Source organism: Euprymna scolopes, chromosome 12 (genome assembly GCF_053919585.1).
Source record: "Euprymna scolopes isolate OS-2025 chromosome 12, ASM5391958v1, whole genome shotgun sequence".
NCBI classification, from domain to species: Eukaryota; Metazoa; Mollusca; class Cephalopoda; order Sepiida; family Sepiolidae; genus Euprymna; species Euprymna scolopes.
Genome location: NC_136493.1, coordinates 80,861,337 through 80,884,003, shown reverse-complemented (window position 1 = coordinate 80,884,003; position 22,667 = coordinate 80,861,337). Strand labels below are relative to the sequence as shown.

Sequence of the window (22,667 nt, the reverse complement as noted above, 5' to 3'; positions counted from 1 at the left end):
ATATTTTACGTCTTGTTCCGTTTTGTTTTGCTTTTGTTTTACGGCATAACAATCCTTTTTCGTGTTATTTAATGCCGAATCAAGTAATTTTGTAACATTTATACAACTTCACGTTGTTTACATAGTTACTACTTATGGTTTGTTCGTTTTATTTTGCTTCTTTTACAGGCAGTCATCATCTTCTAATGCCCACCGACAATACTATAAAAAATGGACACAACAATTTTTTTATAATATGAAATAAAACACTGTTTCATTACTTACGATTTAATTTATTTAAAGAAATATTTATTTCCTATTTAAAGATTTTCAGTATATCTTATTTAACTAAAGAATTTTTCCATTATTTTTATTACATTGTTAGGTGAAGTTTCAGAATAGTTAACCCCCCCTCCCCATATTAAGAATGGCTTTCAGCATGATTCTTACAATAGCAGTATCAAAGATTTTTTTTTCCTTATTTTAAAACAAATTATTAAAAAAAGATACAAGACCATTAAATTTTTTTCATTAAATCACTATTTAGGTGAAGGTTCAAAATAGTTAACCCTTCTCCCCATAACCGTTTTTTTATGCAATAAAATACTTTGTTTCAATAATTATGGTTTAAATAAATATTTATTCCTTATTAAAAGATTTACAGTATATTTTATTTAACTGAAGAAATATTTATTGTTCATACATATATTTTCCCTTATTTTTTTACATTGTTAAGTGTAGTTTCAGAATAGTTAACCCCCCTCCCCATATTAAGAATGGCTTTCAGCATGATTCTTACAATAGTGCTATCAAAGTTTATTGATTTTTCTTATTTAACAAAAATTATAAAACAAATACAAGAACATTTTAAACATTTTTTTCATTAAATCGTTATTTAGGTGAAGGTTCAAAATAGTTAACCCTTCTCCCCATAACCGTTTTTTTTATGCAGTAAAATACTTTGTTTCAATAATTATGGTTTAAATAAATATTTATTCCTTATTAAAAGATTTACAGTATATTTTATTTAATTGAAATCTATATCAATAATTCGACTTAAAAAATATTTGTGAATTTCCAAATCTTCATTGAATAAAATTCAAAATAAATAGAAAAGTCTATTGCATATGTAAAAGTTGACGGTTGCTTATTTAACTTCATTAAAAGCTATCAAAGTCAACCAGGAGCTGCTCAATATTCTGGCTTAATGGATCATTTAGCAAAGAATGAAGATGGTTATTCTGGTGTACCACTTATTCTACCATTTACATTTACAGGAATTCCTAGGAATCTACAACAGCTTTATCAAGATGCAATGGCAGTTTTCTGTGACCTATTCATTACTCACACGTGTAATCCAAAATGTCCTGAAATATTAAACAACTTGGGGTCATCAGAACTTTCACAAAATCGATGTCAACAATGTCACAGTTTTTTAAAATTCACAGTCTGACTCCCAAGAACCTGCTGACTGACCACCATTCTCACTCCAAGCAGTTGATCGAAGTACCTGTCACCGCCTCAATCATCACCAGCACTTCCTGACATCAACAGCATCAGTTACGATCGCATTGACCTTCAATAAAAGTTTAAACTAAAGTTCTTTGTTTGTTCTACTTGCTTCCATACATTAATTTTTGTAATATAACAATAAGGAATTTCTTACTGATGTGTTTTAAAAGATTTTAACTACCGTGGAATTTCCACGGGTCCTGCTAGTTTTTTTTAATTTGTTAAACAAAGTGGTTAACTTTAATTAAATTCAATCACATGATTACATTTTCAATTTTAAAGTTTGTGAAACATGTAAAAAAAGCTTCTGCTAAGATACCGGTGTCGACCTTTAAAGTGTACCTTTTAGTGATTGCCTGGTTCGAGAATATTTGTACAACTAAACGGCAAATCTGCCAATTTTTGGGTTTGTATTACTGTACACATAGATTCGAAAAAGTTGTCAAAAAACAAATATATAACAAATAAATATTATCAAAGGCCAGATAAGTTACTTTTCTACCAAACTGGATACACTTTTTTTTTTGTTTTTATTCAACGTAACATGTTTATTCAGCTCGAAAAACATACAGTGTTTACCGATTTATTGGAAAATTCAAAATGGCGCCCGACACTCTCCTTAACATGGTAAGTTTGGGAAAAGGTGTTATAAATAATAAACTAGACAAAACACTATTAAAAAAACACCGAATATATGTCAACTTATATCACAGTAACATATAATGAGCGAATTTCTAACAGCATTTTGTCTAGTTTATTATTTATAACATCTTTTCCTGAACTTACCGTGTTAAAGAGAATGTCGGGCGCCATTTTGAATCTTCCAATACATCGGTAAACACTGTATGCTTTTCGAGCTGAATAAACATGTTACATTGAATAAAAACCCGAAAAATATATCCAGTTAGGTAGAAAAGTAACTTATCTTGTCTTTGATAACATTTACTTGTTATATATTTGTTTTTTGACAACTTTTTCGAATCTATGTGTACAGTAATACAAACCCATCGCCTGTTTGGAAAAGTATCGTTTTCCTTGTATGTGCTTATTGTTAATTTTATTGGCAGAAAACTTAAAACGCATAGCTTACTTGATTAATAAATATCTTGAAATGAAAAATAGCGTCTATTTGTCGATCTGTTTTTAAAAAAATTAACTTAAGCATTTGTATGTGTCATAGATAGAAACTTGGCATTTTGGGTGAAAAGAGTCATTTCGGTTCTTTCCTAAACAAGTTAGTCATGTTATTTTATTAAATTGTATAAATAAAACAAACACACGTCGAGGCCAAGCAAACAAGTTAGTGAGTAAAAAGAATCCTTCAAGTCTTTTCCGATCAATTTACTTCTAGAGTTTACAATTCCGCGTTTCCTTAAATTTCCTGGATTCCATTAAAAACTTCATTATTATTTATTTATATATGTATATATATATATATATATATATATATATATATATATATATATATATATATATTGTTCAAAAAATAAATTTGTAAATCAAAGAAATAAAATTATTTAAGTTAAGGTTTAAATTTAAACTGGTATTTGGAGTTCGTTTCCTCTTAAAATATTCTTTATTTGGGGGGGGGGGCGAAAATTCACCGATATTTAAATTGAAACTTAAAGTAGGCCACAACACGTCAAGCACATGGCGCGGTTTTTTTGTTTGTTTGTTTGTTTTTTAATTTCGCTTTTAAACTGACATCTTTCAAATTACTATTGATTCGTTTATCAAAATTACTTTATTATGACAAAAAGAATGCACATTTTTAAAGAATATTTATTCTTTTGCGAAGATACAATTTTAACAAAATAACGTTTTACTTGTTTACGCAAATCAAATAACAAAATCGAAAGACTTTCGAAAGAAATCATTTTGTTTTCCGTAAGAAAGTTGCAGCTGAGTTTAAATGATCTTCATAAAATTATTTGACATTCTCATTTATTAAAATAAACGAAAATATGACATGTTAAAAAAAAAAAAAAAAAAAGAACTGGTCCTAATGCAGAATACGGACCGTGCTGAAATAACACTATTAAATCCATTCTTAAAATGGGGGCGGTTTTGTAATTATTCTGTAGTTTCACCTAACAAATTGACAAATAAAAGATAGAGTAAAATTTGAGTTTCACTTGAAAATTCTATCTAAAAAAATAAATACAACTTTTAACAACTAAAAGTTTAATAGAAAACGAAACTTAAAAATGTTTTAACTCCTATTATTTTTCTCATTAACACACAATTAAAATCTAAAATAGTTTGAAAATACACCTAGATTATTTGTAACCAGTTAAGTTGTTGGCATTAATTATATTAAGTAAATATATAACAAAAACTATAATTTATTCTAAAACTTGAAAACCACCTTTTTTTTTTCTTTTTTTTTTTTAAATAAATCTAAATAATATGACTGGGTTTTAAGTTCCCAACGCAATGTTTACATCGTATTGTAAGCGACGATGTCGACCCCCTTGTAATCAAAACAAATAATAATGGTCCCCTGTGTTTACTGATTGGCATTTCGCCAACTCAATTCAATAAAGGGTCATAAAAAACGTGAACGTTGATCATTTGTAGGCGGCAGATATATTCGGGGTGATGTCCGGCTTGGTTTTTGTGCTATAATCCTTACATTGAAGAAGATTTCAAGTCTGGAAATGACAAGTGAAAAAGTACGACGCAAAAAAGTGTCCACGGCGATTAGGGTCGACTTACCCGCTCCAACAGACTTCTCTCCACTTCTTCGCCATCGTCATCAAGTTGTAAAAAACCAAAGGATCGACTGAAAATACAAAGAAATGGAAGACAAAATCATCAGTAAATGGGTTGAAGGAAGGACAAAAAATATGGGAGCTAAAAATTCGGGGATTTCTTCCTTTTTTAATCGTAAACCCAGAATCTGATGAAAGGATCAAAGAAGAAGAAGGTGTTTATATGTTATCATGGCCATCGCTGGCTGGACGTCATATATCACAATGACCTACGAGACATAAGCATATTTGAAATAAGCAGACTATACTATAGGATTTTCCAGAAACAAACCTGTCGATTTCGGAGAGAGTTTGTCGCTCTTCGGCACTAAGAATGGAATCGGAAGTAATTTCCACGGCCATTGGGCTCTCCTTACCAATCATCGTAAGAAGGTGTAATAAAACGCGAGGGTAAAAAAAGACTATTGACGACGTAAAAAGAAAGGGAAATAAGGGGAGACAATTCCAATAATAACGGTTGCTGCTGCTGCTTCTTGCCTTGACCTCGCGACCTTCATCAACTTTGACATCTATCATCAACCAATCACTGCCTTTCTAACAACGCCATTCAAAAAATGCTACCTACCCAAAATGAAAAACTTAAACAGAATTCAATAAAAATAAATATTTTACTTTTTTTTTTTATTATAATGATAATAATTTTGTTATTCTGAAATCTAAAAACAAGAAATTATTTAAAATTATTTTGCTGCTTTTAAACAGAAACAAAGTAAACAACCCTTGAGTTTCAACTTAATGATTAAAAACACTCATAACTTTAAAACAAATTTTAATCTGAGCATAACGGAATAAATTTCAATAAAATTCATTTACAGTTTATAAAAATTGAAATAAAAAATAAAGAAAATTTTAATGTCATATTTTAACATCTAGTCGATAAAAATCCTTTCATCTTAAATAAAATTCTAATTTTCTTTCCTAAAAATTATTTTGGATTATGCCCACTTTATAGCCTTGTTCGTGGATGCCGTCTTTGTAAATTAAAAAATTATATTAAAACATCGTTGTCGAAATCATTATCAGAAAGTAAAAATCAATCCAATAGTTTAAAAAAAAAAAAAAAATGTCTCCATCATATTTCTTTGTTGCTTTTTCGGACTATATTGTTATTTTGATTCATGTTTAATAAAATGTTTTACCATTTCTTTTAAATTTAAGATGTCGAATAGAAAATCTTTTGTGGCTTTAAACTTTTTAGCAACTCCTCTCTTTGTAATAGAGTCCAATCATACTTCTTCAAATTAACCGTACTATTATCCCAATTTTTAAATATTTTTTAGTGACATAGAATCTTAAATTTTATCATTTTCAAAATTATATATATAAAAAAAAAAATCTTGCACTGATGTTTACATGTTCATGCGACAAGGCATTAGAATATCACATTTTAAATTTTTCTTGGAAATTATTTTTATTAAAAATCCCGTAAAATATTTTTGCTGTAAGTCAAAAAAAAAAAAAAAAAAAAAAAAAAAAAACCGTTTCCACTACTCTGTCTAATTTCTTTCAACTGCAAAAACACAAGACGCGCTCTTTTGGTCAACAAATCCTAAATCGCCGAGCATCTATAAAAGTCAGACTTTTATACTGCAATAAGCAGCATCTCATTTGCATAAAGCGATCACTTGGATAGCATAAAACCGGAAAGGTAGCCAATTTTTTTTTTTTTTTTTTTTTCTGTGTGTCTTTGTCTTGTCTTGTCTGCATGAGACCGCACAAGAAACAGGTGTGTGTTGATTTTTTAATGCCTTTTAATTACACGCCCCCTTGATCTTTAAAATCAATAATCAGTCTCATAGTCCCCCGTCCATGCCAGGCATCTCTTCATTCACGGTGCGACCGTCGCACCGGTTCTTTTTGCAGGACTTTGTCAACTTCTTCCTCTGTCAGTAAGAAACTTTTTGTATGTCCAAGATGTGACATGGCATTCCGTCTACTGCCACCATGTTTTTGGAGAGTACATCAGTTATAGTACCTCTTCCCCATCATGTTGTACAACAAGGATTAGGTGGCTTCACCCACACTTCTTCACCAACTACGATTTCTGCTTTTGCCTTTTCCACTTTTTCTGTTACAGCCAATGGATATCTCCATTCGTATGTGAAAATGGTTTGATGTGGTACTGACATTTCATCTTGGCCGGACTTTGGTGCCATATTATACCCAAATACTGTCTCTTGGGGCGAAATTTAACTTCTTGTTGCCACAGCTTTTATAGTACAATGGTGCTTCTCTATAATCCCATTGCTAGTCGGCCGGTACGCAGCTTGAAAACATTTCTTAACATTACACTTTGCACATAACTCTCTAAAAACTTCTGAGCGAAAGAACATACCATTATCAACTAGCACTTCTTTTACCAGTTCCCTTTCCATAACCACCTCCTGAACAATTTTCTTAACTTCTGCCATTTCTGTTCTCATTCTTTGCCATATTGCTGACCACCCAGATCCACGGTCAATCATAGTCAGATATGGTTTGTGTCGATAATGAGTGATATCAATGGTCAGTCACCTCCAATTTTCTGCCACATGTAATTCCCCCTTTTCATGTTTAGCTGGCACAGGGTCAATGGATTGACATTCCCTACATTGCTTCACCACCTCCCGGACATCGTCCATCATTATGTACGGATTCATCTTTTTCGCTAAGTATAAAGTTCATTTGCATCCTCCCATCGGTCCGTACCCATCTGCCTCTTAATAAAGCTGCATACTGTTCGCAATCATCTGGCTATGGCGTAATGGCCAACAAACTTCTGCATATTGAGAAAAGCTCTCTCTTGATCAGGCCCTTGCTAGCTTCAGGGATCTCGTTTCCTCATCCAAACATCAACTTTCCTGCCTTATTCTTCTGCAATCTCAATCCCAAAGCCGTTCCGTTTTCCAATGATTCGAACGGTTTAGCCGTCAGTCCATATGTTTTTACATGATTCCTCACCCTTTTCATCTACCAACACATCATTAATGATGGCTCTCTTAACAGCATCATCTTTGGCTAGCATAGTCTTAAGAATTACCATCATGATCTTTGAGTCAGAATTCACTCCAAATCCTTGTCCGGTCAAACAATAAATTCAACCTTTATACTCGACCAATTGATACCGCCATAGATTTTTGTCCACATGGATTTGTAGGTAGGCTGACTTTGGGTCCACGATTTTAGTTGATTGCCCCATTCTCCTCCACTCTCTTACAGCATCTTCATACACATCAATGTGCTTTTGTAGCAGCTAACTTGATTTGTTAACACAGGTAGGTCTGCGGACCACTGCCATTCTACAGTCCACTTGTCACCATTGAAATGGATTCGAAAATCCTCATCCCCAATCTGATATGGCCTGAATTTTGTCAATTGGGTAGTATTGCTATTGGTTGAACTTCTTGGCATTTTCGGTACATACTGATTGCCAAACGTCACTCAGCTTTTAGCTATCGTAACTCTTCCCAGTCCGTCTACTACACCTAGACCCAGTACCACATCGATTCCTGCGATAAGCCTGTTCAGCACAATCGTTCTGAATCGCAGTGATAAGTCCCTCACCATGAGCTTGGCATCTGCCTCTCCACAACACCTCACCTCACTGCCATCTACCGCTCGAATATTACTTGCTCTATTCCATGAGTCGGTAACACTTGTAGTGATAAGCGTAGTCGTGCAGTCTGCATTGACAAGGGCTCTAACTCTATTCCCGTTGATAGTGATCACATTTCTGCCGCATACATATCCACTGATTCCCCGGTCCAGGCAACTTTCTTGAGCTTATTGCATGCCTCAAAAGCACTCTCTGAAAATGCAGTCTTTAATTTACTCTTAATATTCTCAGCAATGGTCTGATCTGTTTCTTCCGTTTCCAGGAAGACTCCAAGCGCATTCCCTTCCAAATACATTAGAATCAACGTTGTTTTTGAAGCTTCATAACTAGCTTCAGCTTGTTAACCAAGCAATCACATCTCCTTCTCCAATAAATGATCTGATGATGTCACTGCTTAGCCTCATTTGGTTGCCCATTTTTGCCGAAATAGCTTGTAAATTCTTCTTGGCATTGATGTCCAAAATAAAAAAAGTTAAAAAAAAAAAACCTTTCCCACCACTTTGCTGTCTAATTTCTTTCAACCTCAAAAACACAACTCTCTGCTTACAAGACTCACTTTTTCTGTCACCAAATCCTAAGAGTCTCTATAAAAGTCAGGCTTTTATACTACAATCAGCAGCATCTCATTTGCATAAAGTGATCAGTTGGATTAGTATAAAACCGGAAAGGCAGCCATTTTTTTCTTTGTTTTTCTTTTTGTCTGCAAGAAACAGGTGTGTATTAATTTTTTAATGCCTTTTAATTACATTTGCAATTATACTATTTTTTGTGAAAATATTGAATAAACAGTCCTTATTTTAATGATGATATCGTTAAAAATTAATTTTTTTTTTTTTAGTTATATTGATTTTATTAACACGGATTTTAGGGGTATTTTTTACGAAAATGAATTTTTTTATTTTTAATTGTTCACATCTTCAGTGAAAAATAAATAAATTCATGCGTTTTTTTGGGTTTTTTTGTACTTAAAGATATGTTTTCACCAAATAATATATTTTCACTAAGATTTTTAAAAATAATTCTTTCATTATATACTATGGTCGTTAATTAAAATACTGAAAATTTCATTATAATTATGGTTTTCTGAATTATAGAGAATTCAAGGGAGGAGTGAAAATGTTTTTAAATTTTGGGATTTTCAAAATTCTAAGATGGCGTAATAAAATGAAAAAGGGTAATTGCAAATTCTCTCCCAATTTTCGGATTTTGTTATATCCATATGCCTTTATTTCTTTTTAAAATTGGTAAGTGCTCTTTCTTCTGATGAGTTGAGAGCGAAATAAATTCATTGATTGATATAATAATTAAATGAATGATTTTACACTACAAAACAGATGCTGTCAAGAATACACATTTTAGTGGGGTAGTTGTACCCCAGCTAATTATTTATCTTTTAGAACCCTCGATAAAAACGACAAACTCCTTTTAACATTAAACATTTGCAAGTATTTATTCAACGGGATAATAGTGGTGGAGCTCGAAGTTATTGAGTCAGGTCCAAGTCAGACTGTCGGTGCTGGGTGAGGAGGAGAGGAAGGTGTGTTTTCGCTCGCGGCTCTTTGCTGACTGTTGGATGTCCCCTGCACTCTTTTTGGGGACAGTAGGATCAATGCACCCTGCCTGTCGATTGGCCAGTCTATGGCCGAAGAACTTACAGGGAAGCATTGATCCGCCATTAGGGGATTTGCTACATCACCCCCTGCTTAGGCGGAAAGCCGATAAAGAAGAAATGTAGCAGTTGTTAAGAGAGAAAAAAAATGTTCACAAAAGTTGTTTTTTATGAGAAAATGTTCTTGCTTTTCAGTGAAAAGTTGGGTTTTCATGCTGAGGATGAAGAAAAAGGATTTTATTTTATTTTTTTATAAAAGAAGAAAATGTCTTTGTGCAAAAAAAATTTTGTGTGAGGAAAAAATTTTTTTTTTATAAAGTCTTGCACAACTTCTTTGGCCAATGCACTCTACGACCACTACGCGTGGTAGTAACGTAGTTGTCTGCATTCGGAGTACTTGCTTCAGGTGTATGTTGATGATGCATGTATATAGGGGGAATGTGTGGCTCTTGCGTTTTCGTGTCCAGAAAGGCTTTTTTTATTCTGTCAATAGAGACAGTTTCTCTTTTACCACTGATATCTATGGTGAAAAGTTTGTTAGTACGTGAGAGCACGCGATAAGGACCGGTATAAGGTGGAGTAAGAGGGGCTTTCACAGAGTCCTTCCTAAGGAAAACGTGAGTCCAAGATGAAGATTTTATGGTCTGTTCCCTAGTATGCACAGGTGGGAGCTTATTGAAATAAGCTCGCAGTCTGTCAACGTACAAAGCTGAATCCATTTGTGCAGACTCTATCGGGTTCAGCATTTGACCTGGCAATGATAGAGGTGCACCATAAACTAGTTCGGATGGAGAGTATCCCAGGTCCTCTTTAATGGCAGCATGACAGCCTAAGAGAACAACAGGTACGTATTCGTTCCATCTCTGTTGGTCAGGATAAGCACGTAGTGCAGCTTTTAATTGGTGATGGAAGCACTCTATCATCCCGTTCGAAGCTGGGTGATAGCTTGTCATGCGAATACGTTGGATCCCTAGAATTCTGGAAAGTTCCTGGAATAGGTAGGATTCAAACTGTGCACCACGATCTGTGGTTACAGTGGTGGGAACTCCGTAACGCGGTATCCAGCCTGATATAAGGGCTCGCGCTACGGACTCAGCCGAAATGTCTGTGAGGGAAATGGCCTCAGGCCACCGTGTGAAACGGTCTATGCAGGTCAGGAGATAAGTAAATCCCTGACTGACCGGCCATGGTCCAACCAGATCTATGTGAACATGGCTGAACCGAGCGTCTGGGGTGCTGAATGTTCCTAGGGGTGCACGGATATGCTTGTGCACCTTTGACCTTTGGCAGGATACACAGGAACATGTCCAGGCAGTGATATCACGCCTCATATTTGGCCAGAAAAATCTAGCTGTAATCAGCTTCACTGTGGCTTTGCATCCGGGGTGTGCCAGATTGTGTAGGGTGTCAAAAACAACTCTACGATGAGTCATTGGAACTAGTGGTCGAGGTGAATCCGTTGCGGTGTCACAAATGATCTGTGTGTCTGAAGTGAGTACAGGCAGGTATGCGAATTTGCAAGTTGCAAATTCAGGTGACGACGGATCCAAAGTGTCCAGACTTGGCTGGTCTAGGGCCATTTGCTGTAAGTCGATATCCAATGGTGAGGACAGAGAATTAATGGGAAGGCGAGACAAAGCATCTGCCACAGCATTCTGTTCACCGGAAATATGTCGGATATCGCTAGTAAATTGTGAAATAAAATCCAAGTGGCGAGTTTCACGGGGAGAATATTTGTCCAGCTTAGCATGCAGTGCGTATGTAAGCGGACGGTGATCAGTGTAGATCGCGAATTGACGGCCCTCGAGTGAATGTTGGAAGTGTTTCACTGCGAGGTACATTGCTAGGAGTTCGCGGCCAAACGTGCTGTAATGTTGTTCTGCCGGTTTCAGCTGTCTCGAAAAGTATGCAAGAGGTTGTAATTGTTGTTGGTGCTGCTGTTGCAACACTGCACCTACAGCTGTGCCTGATGCATCAACGACCAGAGAATACTGGGCATCAGGTACGGGGTGTGCAAGTAAGGATGTCATCGCTAGCTTTGTTTTCACTTTGTTGAACGCTTCTAGTTGGACCTCATTAAGTGAGATTTGCTCGTTTTTCTTCTTCCTGTTGTGTAACAGGTCGGAAAGAGGAGCTAGAAGATCCACACAGTGTGGGATGAAACGTCCGTAATAGTTCAACAGACCAAGAAAGTGCCTTAGTTGGCGAAGTGAAGTAGGTGGTTGAAGGTCTTGTAGAGCCTTCACCTTTTCTGGTAACGAAGATATACCGTCTGGGCTGATAATGTGGCCCAGGAAAACTAGCGACGAAGCACCAAAAACGCATTTACCAGGGTTAATCCTCACCTGGTATTTCTGAAACCGTTCGAACAGTAGGCGGAGGTGAGTGACATGTTCCTCAGGTGAGGCGCTTGCCACGAGAATGTCATCTATATAATTATAGACAAAGTCTAAGTCACGCACTACTTCGTCCATGAAGCGCTGAAAAGTACTAGCCGCGTTTCGCAAACCGAAGGGCATAGTTAAAAATTCAAACGCTCCAAATGGAGTTGTAACCGCAGTCTTGGGTATGTCGGCCGGATTCACTGGGATTTGATGGTAAGCCTTAACCAGATCTAGCTTAGAGAAGGTCTTACAACCATGCAGCGAGGAAGCAAAGTCTTGAATGTGTGGGATTGGGTAACGATCGGGTACCGTCATGGCATTCAGTTGTCGGTAGTCCCCAGTCGGACGCCAATCCCCATCACGCTTAGGGACCATATGCAAAGGAGAAGCCCATGGACTGGACGAGGGGCGAATTATTCCTAGCTGCAGCATTTATGCAAATGTTACTTGTGCCATTTTTACCTAAATTCACTTGTCATGAATCGTCCTCACAAGTGATCATATTTTGTTTATTCCAATCATCATTTTCAATTCTTCATCAGTTAAGCGACAATCCATCCATATAATTAACTCTTATCCTTGAGTAGCTTTTGACATTGATAAGTGATGACTCATTAGAGAAAAAGAAAAAGATTTTTAAATGAAATAATCCAAGTTTTAAAAAAAGTCATCATCCAGAAATTCATAATTTGTTTACATTGTATTTGTTTAGATTGTGGCAATTGATTATTTTCAAATAATATGTATCAACAACTCACAGAACTGTCTGATCTCAGCCAAATTTCAATTATTATAACAAATGTTAAGCTTGGTTGGATTTCCCACTTCACTGCAATTATTGGGCCTTAAGCAAGGTGAGAGTATATGTCGTTATGGCATGACCATCTTCCTTTTCCCAAACATAAAAGTATTTTTCTGAATTTTTAAGATAAAGTTTGATTATTCATATTATTTGGATTCTTTGATCTACTGTTCTCATTTTGAGTGTCATGGTTTATGGAACAAGAGTATGTTACCTCCGTGGATTAAATAAAAGGTTCCATTCAAAATTTTGGGCAGATTCCTGAGTTCAACAAGATACATCTGAAGAAAATAACACTTGAGATGAGAACAGTAGTCTGAAGAATTCAAAACAAAACAAAACAAAACCTTGTCTACACTGCCACTTGCACTGTTGTCATTTGAATGCAGGTTTCCTCAATTACTGAAGAAAAGCATAAACTCTCTAAATACTCAATCTTAGAAAACAGATATTTTCCAATCAGTATTATGCCAGAAATTCTTGGTCTGGGAACAATGGGATTTCTGTGTGGCTTTGATGACTACTCAAGACAATATCTGATGAAAATCAAGCACCATTCTTGCTGTTAGGTAAAAAGAGACAAGCAATAAAATATTTACTCTTTTCTTCCAACCAAAAATTTTTCTTTTATTGTATACTAGAGTTACCCGTCCCAGCGTTGCACAAGAAAAATGAGGAATGCAAGAAACCCCTGCTACTACTCTTGAACCTTAATCATGCAACCACATTAATCGTTGTTGTCCGATCGATTCAAATGATAAACACTTTTAACTAATTCAAATGGTCGATTATAAATCCTTACTAATAAATTTTCAATGATATAAGCGATCACTTATTAATCATATTCATACACCAAAGCTCTTATCCAACTATTTAATATTTTGGTAAAGTAACCTGTAGAATAAAGACAAAGCTCATTCTAGCATTTAAAAACAGCTTTATTTATTATCTTTATTAGTAGGTTGTACAGAGAATCGGTTAGTCGTAGAAAGTGTTCCTCTGTGGAGATGTATTAGACAGGCCTGTTGAAAAAGAAAGAGCTCATATGTGTGTTAAAGTTATGGTCCATAGCCATGATGTATATTATTTGTCTCCTTAAAGTTAGTAGTAGAAACGTGCATCATGAAAGATTAGAGACAGTACTATGGGATGAGAAGGAGAGTCCATCAATGGAGATAGCCATGTTGGCTTGTTTGTATTCATGTCTTAGTCAAACCCCAGGTCCGAAGGCCAGATGAGTTCTGTTAAGTCCAAAGAGAGAAGTTGAAGACAGGCTCATTCTACAAGGTATTGATGTCAGTCCAAGATCCAAGAGAAAAAGGAGAGAGAGAGAGAGAGTGTTGCCGTGATTTAACCTTTATAAACTCGGTCACATGACTAAAAGCTGGCTTCTGATTGGGCGAGCCATAAAGGAAATACATTCAAAATCTCGAGCCGTGAGTATTCACTCCTGCTTGTGTTCATTGCAATCCCATCTGCTACAAGCCAATCCACTTCCATTTTTAGCTGAATATAAAGTTTAAATAATAAAAACTAAAGATTTTTATGAAACCGATATAGATAAAGATAGATTTCTTATGCAAAAGAGATAAGAAAATTTTAAGATTATTATTACCTCCCTTTAAACAAAATACAGTTTTTAATTTCAAATTAATATAGGACACTGATTCCAAAGATTATATATTCCGATTTCTTTGATTTTCATAAGAAAATCTATGCTGATGTTTTTACTAAATATAAATATGAGAATTACCAATTAACTATGGTCGATGATAAATTAAAGAAAAATATGTTTCTGAATTTTTGAGATGAGGATTGATAATTCATATCATTTGGATTATTCTAGTGTTCTCATCTTGAGTGTTAATCTCATAACGTTTCAGCCGACGTAACCTCTGATCTTATTCAGGTGTATCATGTCAAACTCGAGAATCTTTTTGTTGAACTCAGGAATCTGTACAGAATTTCAAACAAACCTTTTATTTAATGGGCAGCATACTCTTGCTCCATCAGTTATGACTTAAGTAATTCACAATTATATTTTTTGTATCACCTACACTGAGGATTGAGCATTCAATTTCTAGAAAAGTGTTATTTACAACTGAATTTTACCTTGTACTTGATCTGTTACACCATGGATCGTTGTGGATAATTCAAGTATAAATTTTAGGAACCGTAAACCTATTTTTGCTTTTAGATGTACAACCTAACTACTTATTTCTACAGATAACTTTATATGTGCATATATGCATACGTGGGTGCCTCTTGGATTTACCATCAAGTCTTCATGCATTCAGGACTTCCTATATTTGGTTTGTTTTCTCATTTTCACATGTTTTAACCGATATGAACATATTACAATTTATTTTTGCATTTTATGAGTAACTATCATAAAGTGTTGTTTTATCTAATGCCATAACTACCGCATTCTTAGCTCGGCTATACTAGTAATTTGTTAATATCTTTCTTTCCTCTGAAGAAAAGAATAGCATTCTTTGAAACTCTGTGGATTAAGGATTTCTCAATAAAATGTTTTTGGAGTATTCTGTCAAACAATAAATTTCCTTGTAAATTTTAATCTATAGTCTTAATTCTTTTCCTTATATATATATATATATATATATATATATATATATATATATATATATATATATATATATATATATATATATATTGAAGTGTTTTTTCTTCAATAAGTCTGAAGAAAGGCTGTTCTTGTGAAGATTTTCAAACGAAATGATGTTTGAATTTGTCTGAACAATCTTGAAACAATTCTAACTGATTATGAAATATACTATCTGTTGCTATCAACCTATTCTTTAATGCCTTGGTTATTGTTAAAACATATATATAAAATAAAAATAAAAATCATTCGATACTTTACCTTTCACCAGACTATCCATTCACGTGAAATCACCTTTTTCTTCACCATATTCCCTCTGCTTCACTTTTTTTTATCAAGTAAGATCTTTGACTTACTTGCAGTTTCATCAAATACTTTTGTATGCAAAATCCGATCCCGCATTTTGCTAATTCCTACCCTCTGATCAGAAGGAAAGTATTTTTTCGAAACTCTGCGGATTAAGGACTATCCACTTACTAATTTTTTTTTTTTTTTTTTTACATAGGCATCACCACTTATCAAGGCCAAGAGGCCACTCGAGGATAAGAGTTAAAGAGTGTACAGTAGAAATTGGACAATATAGTAACCGTTAGTAATAGAGATTCAATAAATTTGTTAACTTATATGGAACGGCTCATCAAAAACTTGTTTACGTTAGACTTGAAGACAACCATATTGTAGTCAGCTGGAAAGCAGAAAAATGGAAGACAATTCCATAGGCATGCAGTTCTAAGAAAGAAGCTTTGCTCGTGGATTCTACGCTTAGGTTTAGGCACAGATAAAGAGTGGGGGAAACTAGCGATAGTGTTTTCTGCTAGATGGGTGTTTCTTGTGAAAGTTTGGCGAGGGGGGACCATAGAATGGAGCTCAGCCGAGCATCTGCTATGAAAATAACGATAAAGCAGAGAAAAACTTGCAACATCTCTTCTGAGAGAAAGAGGTTACAGGGAAGAGAAAAGGACATCCCCCACAAGGCTACGAAGTCTATTTTGAACTCTATCAAGGCAGGATAAGTCCTTTCTAGCAGCTTCTGCCCAGATATGGCAACAGTACTCCATCTGGCTCTTATATAGATAGAGAATTGCATCATCAGTGAGATATCTACTGGATCGATAGAAAGACCCCACCATTTTTTCAGCGGCCTTGGCAACAGATTTAATGTATGTGTTCCATTTTAAATCAGGAGTAAAAGTCTAGCCCAGAAGCTTGTCAAAACATGAGGCCTCCCCAAGACGAGAGCCATTCATTTCAATTGATGCCAGATGGGGATCAGAGCGTTAATGCTGTAAAGATAAAAGCTTGGTTTTAGATGCATTAAAAGTAACAACCCACCTCTTTCCCCATTGTACCACATGCTCAAGATCAGAGGAGAGAGAATCAGAGAGAACTTTGTCATTTACGGTCTTAGATGTGCTACCATAGATAGTAGTGTCATCAGCATAAATGTCTGCGAATGATGTAAGGATATGATTTGGAAGATCATTAATATAGATCAGAAAGAGAGTTGGGCCCAGAATTTGTTTCCTTTTCAGATTAAATATGTTTTTAACTCTTTTTCAAAGTTTTTTTTAACATGTTTTATCAACTATTTGCTCTTATATATATATTTTTATTCATTTATTATTTTTAAAACAGTAATCTACATACACGCGTGTTTTGAGTTCACTAACTCTCATCAGCGTAGCTCGACTGTTTTTAGATATCGAATTCCAGACTGTATTTACGATAGTCCGGCACCTTAACCATTAGGCCATGAACCTAGATGATTTTACTGTTCATTTTTATCGCTTATAAATTTACATTTGTTGTTGTTGTTTTTTTTGTTTGTTTTTTTGTTTTTTTTCAAACGATGCATAAGGTTAATATTGGCTTTGCCTCGAAGCTTGTATTTATTTAGAAAGTCGCCCATAATTTGTTTGGACGTATATATAACTGATGAGAGTTAGTCAACTCGAAACACGCGTGTACGTAGATTATTGTTTTAAAAATAATAAATAAATAAAAATGTTATATATACGTCCAAACAAATTATGGGCGACTTTTTAAATAAATACGAGCTTTGAGGTGAAGCCAATATTAACCGTATTCATCGTTTGAAAAAAAAAAACAAAAAAAAACAACAAATGTAAATTTATAAGCGATAAAAATGAACAGTAAAATCATCTAGGTTCGTGGCCTAACAGTTAAGGTGCCGGACTGTGGTAAACACAGTCTGGAGTTCGATCCCTAAAAACAGTCGAGCTACACTGATGAGAGTTAGTGTACTCAAAACACGCGTGTATGTAGATTACTGTTTTAAAAATAATAAATGAATAAAAATGTTATATATACGTCCAAACAAATTATGGGCGACTTTCTAAATAAATATGAGCTTCGAGGCGAAGCCAATATTAACCGTATTCATCGTTTGGAAAAAAAACAAAAACAACAAATGTATATATATATATATATATATATATATATATATATATATATATATATATATATATATATATAATGGTGACCTTATCTATTATTTATAATGAATGGTTCCCATATTGTATTAAATTTTATATTGTCTGCTTAGTATGTGATCGTCGCCCAGCATATAAGGGTATATGGTTTCATTTTTTCCCTCCATATGTGGTCAGCCATACCCAACTTTTCAATATCTCCATATATTACAGTTTTCCAGTGTTCTTTTAATCTTACTTTTAGTGGACAACATGTCTCAGCTTTGTATAGTTTTCCATATTTACATAGAATCCTATACACACAATTCTTAGTCATGATTTTGTTCATAGGGGTCTTGACTCATAGAATGTTTTCAGAGAGTTGAGTCACTCCTGAATACTGTCCTGATATCATATGGATTACATATTCTTGAATTTCTTTCTGAAAAGCCCTTCATATAATGATATATAAACTTCACTTCAGACCTTATTTGTCTATTTTTATCATTTCTTTCCTTCCAGTTTTTTCATTTTTTTTTTTATCTTTATTCCATTTTCTTTTAGACCTTACAGTGACTATTTTTATTATATCATACACATTCCAGTTATGATATAAATTACCTATGCATCATTCTAATTTTGTTTGTTTGAATTTTATTTCTTAACTCACTCAGCAGTATCACAGTGGTTGTGGGATGGTCAGTCTTTTTTATCCCCTTATGAGTTGTCATCATCATCATCATCATCATCATCATCATCATCATCATCATCATTCCTCCTAATTTGGCTACCAAAGTAATCAACCAGGGGAAAGAATATGGGTTGGTTTGCTGTTTGGGGATGAAATGCCTTCGTGCCCTTCCATGCTCATTTTAAAATCAGTAGCAGAAAGCAACTCTTACAGAGAGGACTCGTTGACTTATCAACGTATATTTATCTTTCCCTTCAAAGAGCAAGAAAGCTTTAAAAGGGGAGATTAAAGAAAAGCATATTAGGACAAGAATGCCTGAATGTATTTTGGGTTAACTAGAAGACGTTAAAAGTTTCTACTCGTCTGCCTAAAGAAAAAGACCCCAGTAGTTTATTTGAAATTTTCCTATAGAAAAGGAAAAAAAGAACATTTTTTTTGTTTAATGTTTTTGAGGAAGAAATATATAACAAATAACGTTAGGTTTCTTGATGTAAATTAAAGAATCATGCATAGTGTGATTGGTGCAAAATAATGTTTAATTATCATAGTTAAAATTCATAGAATATAATTAACTTATTGAAATAAATAAGGGAAGTAATTGAGTATATTTCTAACGTTGAATTACGTCCCTTACACTGAATTTGCAACATATAATTCTAATAGCTGAGAAATAAAGGGTATAAATTTATTTTGTTGAGTTTATAGTTTGGTTTGTGTATATCACAACATAAGGAAAGCATCAAATAGAACTCCATTTAACACAAAACAAACTATGAGCATTTAAGGTTTGAATAACTTTTATCAACAAAAGACTACATTGAATGTGTGTGTTAAAAAAGGCTTATTTTTATGTGTCATCAGTCTTTAAAATGGTATAAAGTTAGTTGTTAGAATAAGCAAAAAAAAATAGGAGAATGTTCATAAAGAATACTTATTCCTTGTTTCTTTTTGTTAGTCGAGTAGCGGTCACAGAAAGGAGTGTTTGCTGACTTCAACAGTGAAAGTGGCCGACTTCTTGCCTGACTACCTGTGTGTTGTCCCCTTGGTGTCTGGTTCCCTTCTATCTCTTTCCCAAAAATCCTGGGCTTTTATCTCTTTTTAGGCAGCTCCACAAACACGTTGGTTGTTAAATTTATTTTTGTCAGACCCCATTCTCATTGGCTAATTAATTTTTATTATTTTTCTCTTTTTGACCGAATGGGTGTGTCGAGCGTAGGTGTAGTGACGTGTTTAAACACCTTGTCTGTGACAGCCAACGGTTGGGAGTTTATGAATCCCCACAAATTTTCATGAGGGGGGGGGTAGAACACCTAAAACAAAAATATTTCCCCTCATATATTTAACAATACCTACTGTTAATATGTAAGTTAATTTATAAAATGAATAAGTATAAAAAATTTCATGAAAATCTAACCATTATTTGATTTTTGCTAGATTTTTTAAACATGGTTATATTTATGCATTCACAATGGTCACTACATAGAAACATTGTTTTAAAGCGTCGATAATGTAAACATGATTTTAGTCTTGAATTTTCATTATTTTCATATGCTGTAAAAAATTTCAAAAAAATATTAGCAGTTTATTTGAAGCTTCTTTTAAAAAAAAAAAAGTTAGGATGATAATATTAAATTAAATTACAGTTACATCATGTTACATATGGGTAGGGTAAATTTGTGATGTGCGTTGGAGTTACCTAAAGAATAAGTAGATTTTATCATAGTTATATTATAGATTTGTCATAGTTAATATAATTTAGACAATAAATATTAGTTGTTTTGAAAAAAAAAGCAAAAAAGTTATATAATAAATTTTTAGTGTTGATTAAAGCAATATGGAAACGTTATATTAATATGTCAAATAAAGCTTCAATAACTCTTCTATTAAATCAAATATGGTTTCAATATCATATCACATGTTGCAACTATTCTTCGAAATTTTTTCAGCTTGTGATCATGCCCAATTATTTTTCTTTTCTTTTTAAAGCTAAAAACAATTTTCCTGATAAGTCAGTGCGTAAGAAATTCAGAATTGACATAATAATAACTGATTGTTTATATGTTACGAAACAGGTGCTGTAAAACAATTTGGAAATTTGACATGTTGAAAGAAATAAATGGCAAGATGAATAAAATCTTGGAATTTGGAATATAATTGTTTTGCCATCTATTTGTATATGCTCTGTTGTTTAATTTAACATACATCGAGCTTCATAAATAAAACAACTGGTATAAATAAAGGGTGAAATATAATTGAAAAACATATTTTTTCCATAAACACACACACACACACACATGCACTGTATGTGGATGACTATATATATATATATATATATATATATATATATAAAGCCAAAGGGCGAATGAACCCTTTTTCGGGGTCAACGGCCAACTAGCACCGTGTGTGTTTGTGTGTATGTATGTGTGTGTTGGGGTGGAGAGGGCTCCTGTAAGCCGTGGTGAAGGCTACCTTTCTAGGAGAAGCAAATCTCTGATTTAAAAAAAACAGAAAGCGGGAGACCAGTACCCGCATTAAGCTGGTCTGCAGTTTAACTTGTTGCTGGCTATCTTGCTCTTGCTTGTTGCTGGATCTCAGCATTTTGAATCGAGAGAAAGACAGCTGTCGTACAAATCTAAGACTCTGTAACATCATCTGTGTACAGATACTCCCTCAGGCATTTGTCTATTAAAATGGTCCTGTGGCGATGGAAGTTATTTTTGGGCTCATGGACTTTAAATATCTGAGAGAGTGGCACTCGTCTGACAAGACGTTGCAATCATCATATATATATATATATATATATATATATATATATATATATATACTAGCAGTTCAGCCCGGCTTTGCTCGGGCCCTATGTACTGTTCATAACTTGTCCTACATGTGAATACACTTTATGTATAGACCAAAATTTGTCTGAGTAGTTTCGTAGAGACTGCAGAGGTCAATTTTTTAACTTTGACCCCAATTTTGACGCTTTAACATTTATTATTTTGGTCTCAAATCAAAATACAAAGTTTTACTCATGTCCAAGTTACCTACATCTAAAATTTAAAGTCTTTAAACCCAAAATTGGCAGAGGAATTTGGTAGAATCTACAATGGTCAACTCTTTCAACTTTAACCTTTTGGCAGCCAAATTTTCGCCCCAAAACTGATTAAAATGCTTGCTGCATGTGTGAATACTCATTATGTATAAATTTCAAATGTTTAGACCCAAAAACTGGCTGAGTAATTTGCTAGACACCACAACGGTCAAATCTTTTGAACTTTGACCCCTTAGCAGCTCAAATTTTCGATCCAAACCAATTATAAAGCTTCCCCTATCTCTGAATACCCTTTATGTAAAATTTCAAATGTTTAGACCAGAAATTGGCTGAGTTATTTGGTAAAGACCGCAGAGGTCAAATCTTTCTAAACTTTGACCCCAATTTTGACCACTTAACATTTAATTTTGGGGCTCAAATCAAATTATGATGTTTGATCCATGTCCAGGTAACCTACATTTAAATTTCAAGTGTTTAGACGCACAATTGGCGGGGGAGTTTGGTAGAGTTTTCAAAGGTCGAATCATTGAACTTTGACCGTTTACAGCAAAATTTCTGGCCGAAAACTGACCACAAAGATTTTCCCAAATCTCAGTACCCTGTATATCAAATCTCGAGTCTCTAGACTGAAAATTGACAGAGTTATTGTGTAGGGAAATGTGCACACACACACACACACACACACACACACACACACACACACACACACACATTTTCACTTATATGTACACACATGGGAGATATTCCATAAGTAATGCATTCTATTTTTCATTCCACCTGAATGGATCAGAAGAGATTTTAAATTGCATTGTTATGGTGACTGATGAACTTATGCATACATGACCTGAAAGGTTGATCTCTGTTGCAGATATTGATGGTGTAAGACTCTAAGAAAACAACATTATTGAAGTACTCCATGGAGAAAAACTTGAACTGATCAATGAGGCTGTGGCAGTTGTTGTCAGCATGGTTAGGAGATAGGGACGTCGATTTCAGAATAACGGAGATGTAAGTAACAAAACACACTCTGCATTCATCAAAAGACATCAAAAGAGACTGGCAAAAGTACATTGAGAATGGTGGTGACTATGTAGAGAAATAAATTCTGGAGCACAAAATGTTGCTTGTTTTAATGGTACCACTCCCGTCTTCATAACTCTTCAACTTTTTTTTTTAGAGAAAAATAGGAGAACTTACTTTTGGAACGACCTTTGTGTGAG

At 34.2% G+C, this 22,667-nt stretch overlaps 1 protein-coding gene and 1 long non-coding RNA gene across 5 annotated transcripts in view; both read right to left on the bottom strand.

Annotated features, from left to right (window-relative positions):
* LOC145291375 (histone demethylase UTY-like) overlaps positions 1-4,739 on the bottom strand; it is a 280,609-nt gene extending 275,870 nt beyond the window's left edge. For 2 of the 4 annotated variants that reach the window (XM_080137155.1, XM_080137156.1), the window contains exons 1-2: positions 4,537-4,739; positions 4,210-4,276 (exon numbers count right to left, since the gene is read on the bottom strand). In XM_080137155.1, the coding sequence (XP_079993281.1) occupies positions 4,210-4,276; positions 4,537-4,628 (159 nt within the window). In that variant the 5' untranslated portion in view covers positions 4,629-4,739. The remainder of the gene's footprint in view (positions 1-4,209; positions 4,277-4,536) is intronic. The other 2 variants (XM_080137153.1, XM_080137154.1) reach the window with 1 other exon arrangement.
* An 8,838-nt stretch (positions 4,740-13,577) lies between these two features.
* LOC145291371 (uncharacterized) overlaps positions 13,578-22,667 on the bottom strand; it is a 50,463-nt gene continuing 41,373 nt past the window's right edge. Inside the window, exon 2 of the long non-coding RNA XR_013869398.1 lies at positions 13,578-14,161. This is a non-coding gene — a long non-coding RNA (uncharacterized LOC145291371). The remainder of the gene's footprint in view (positions 14,162-22,667) is intronic.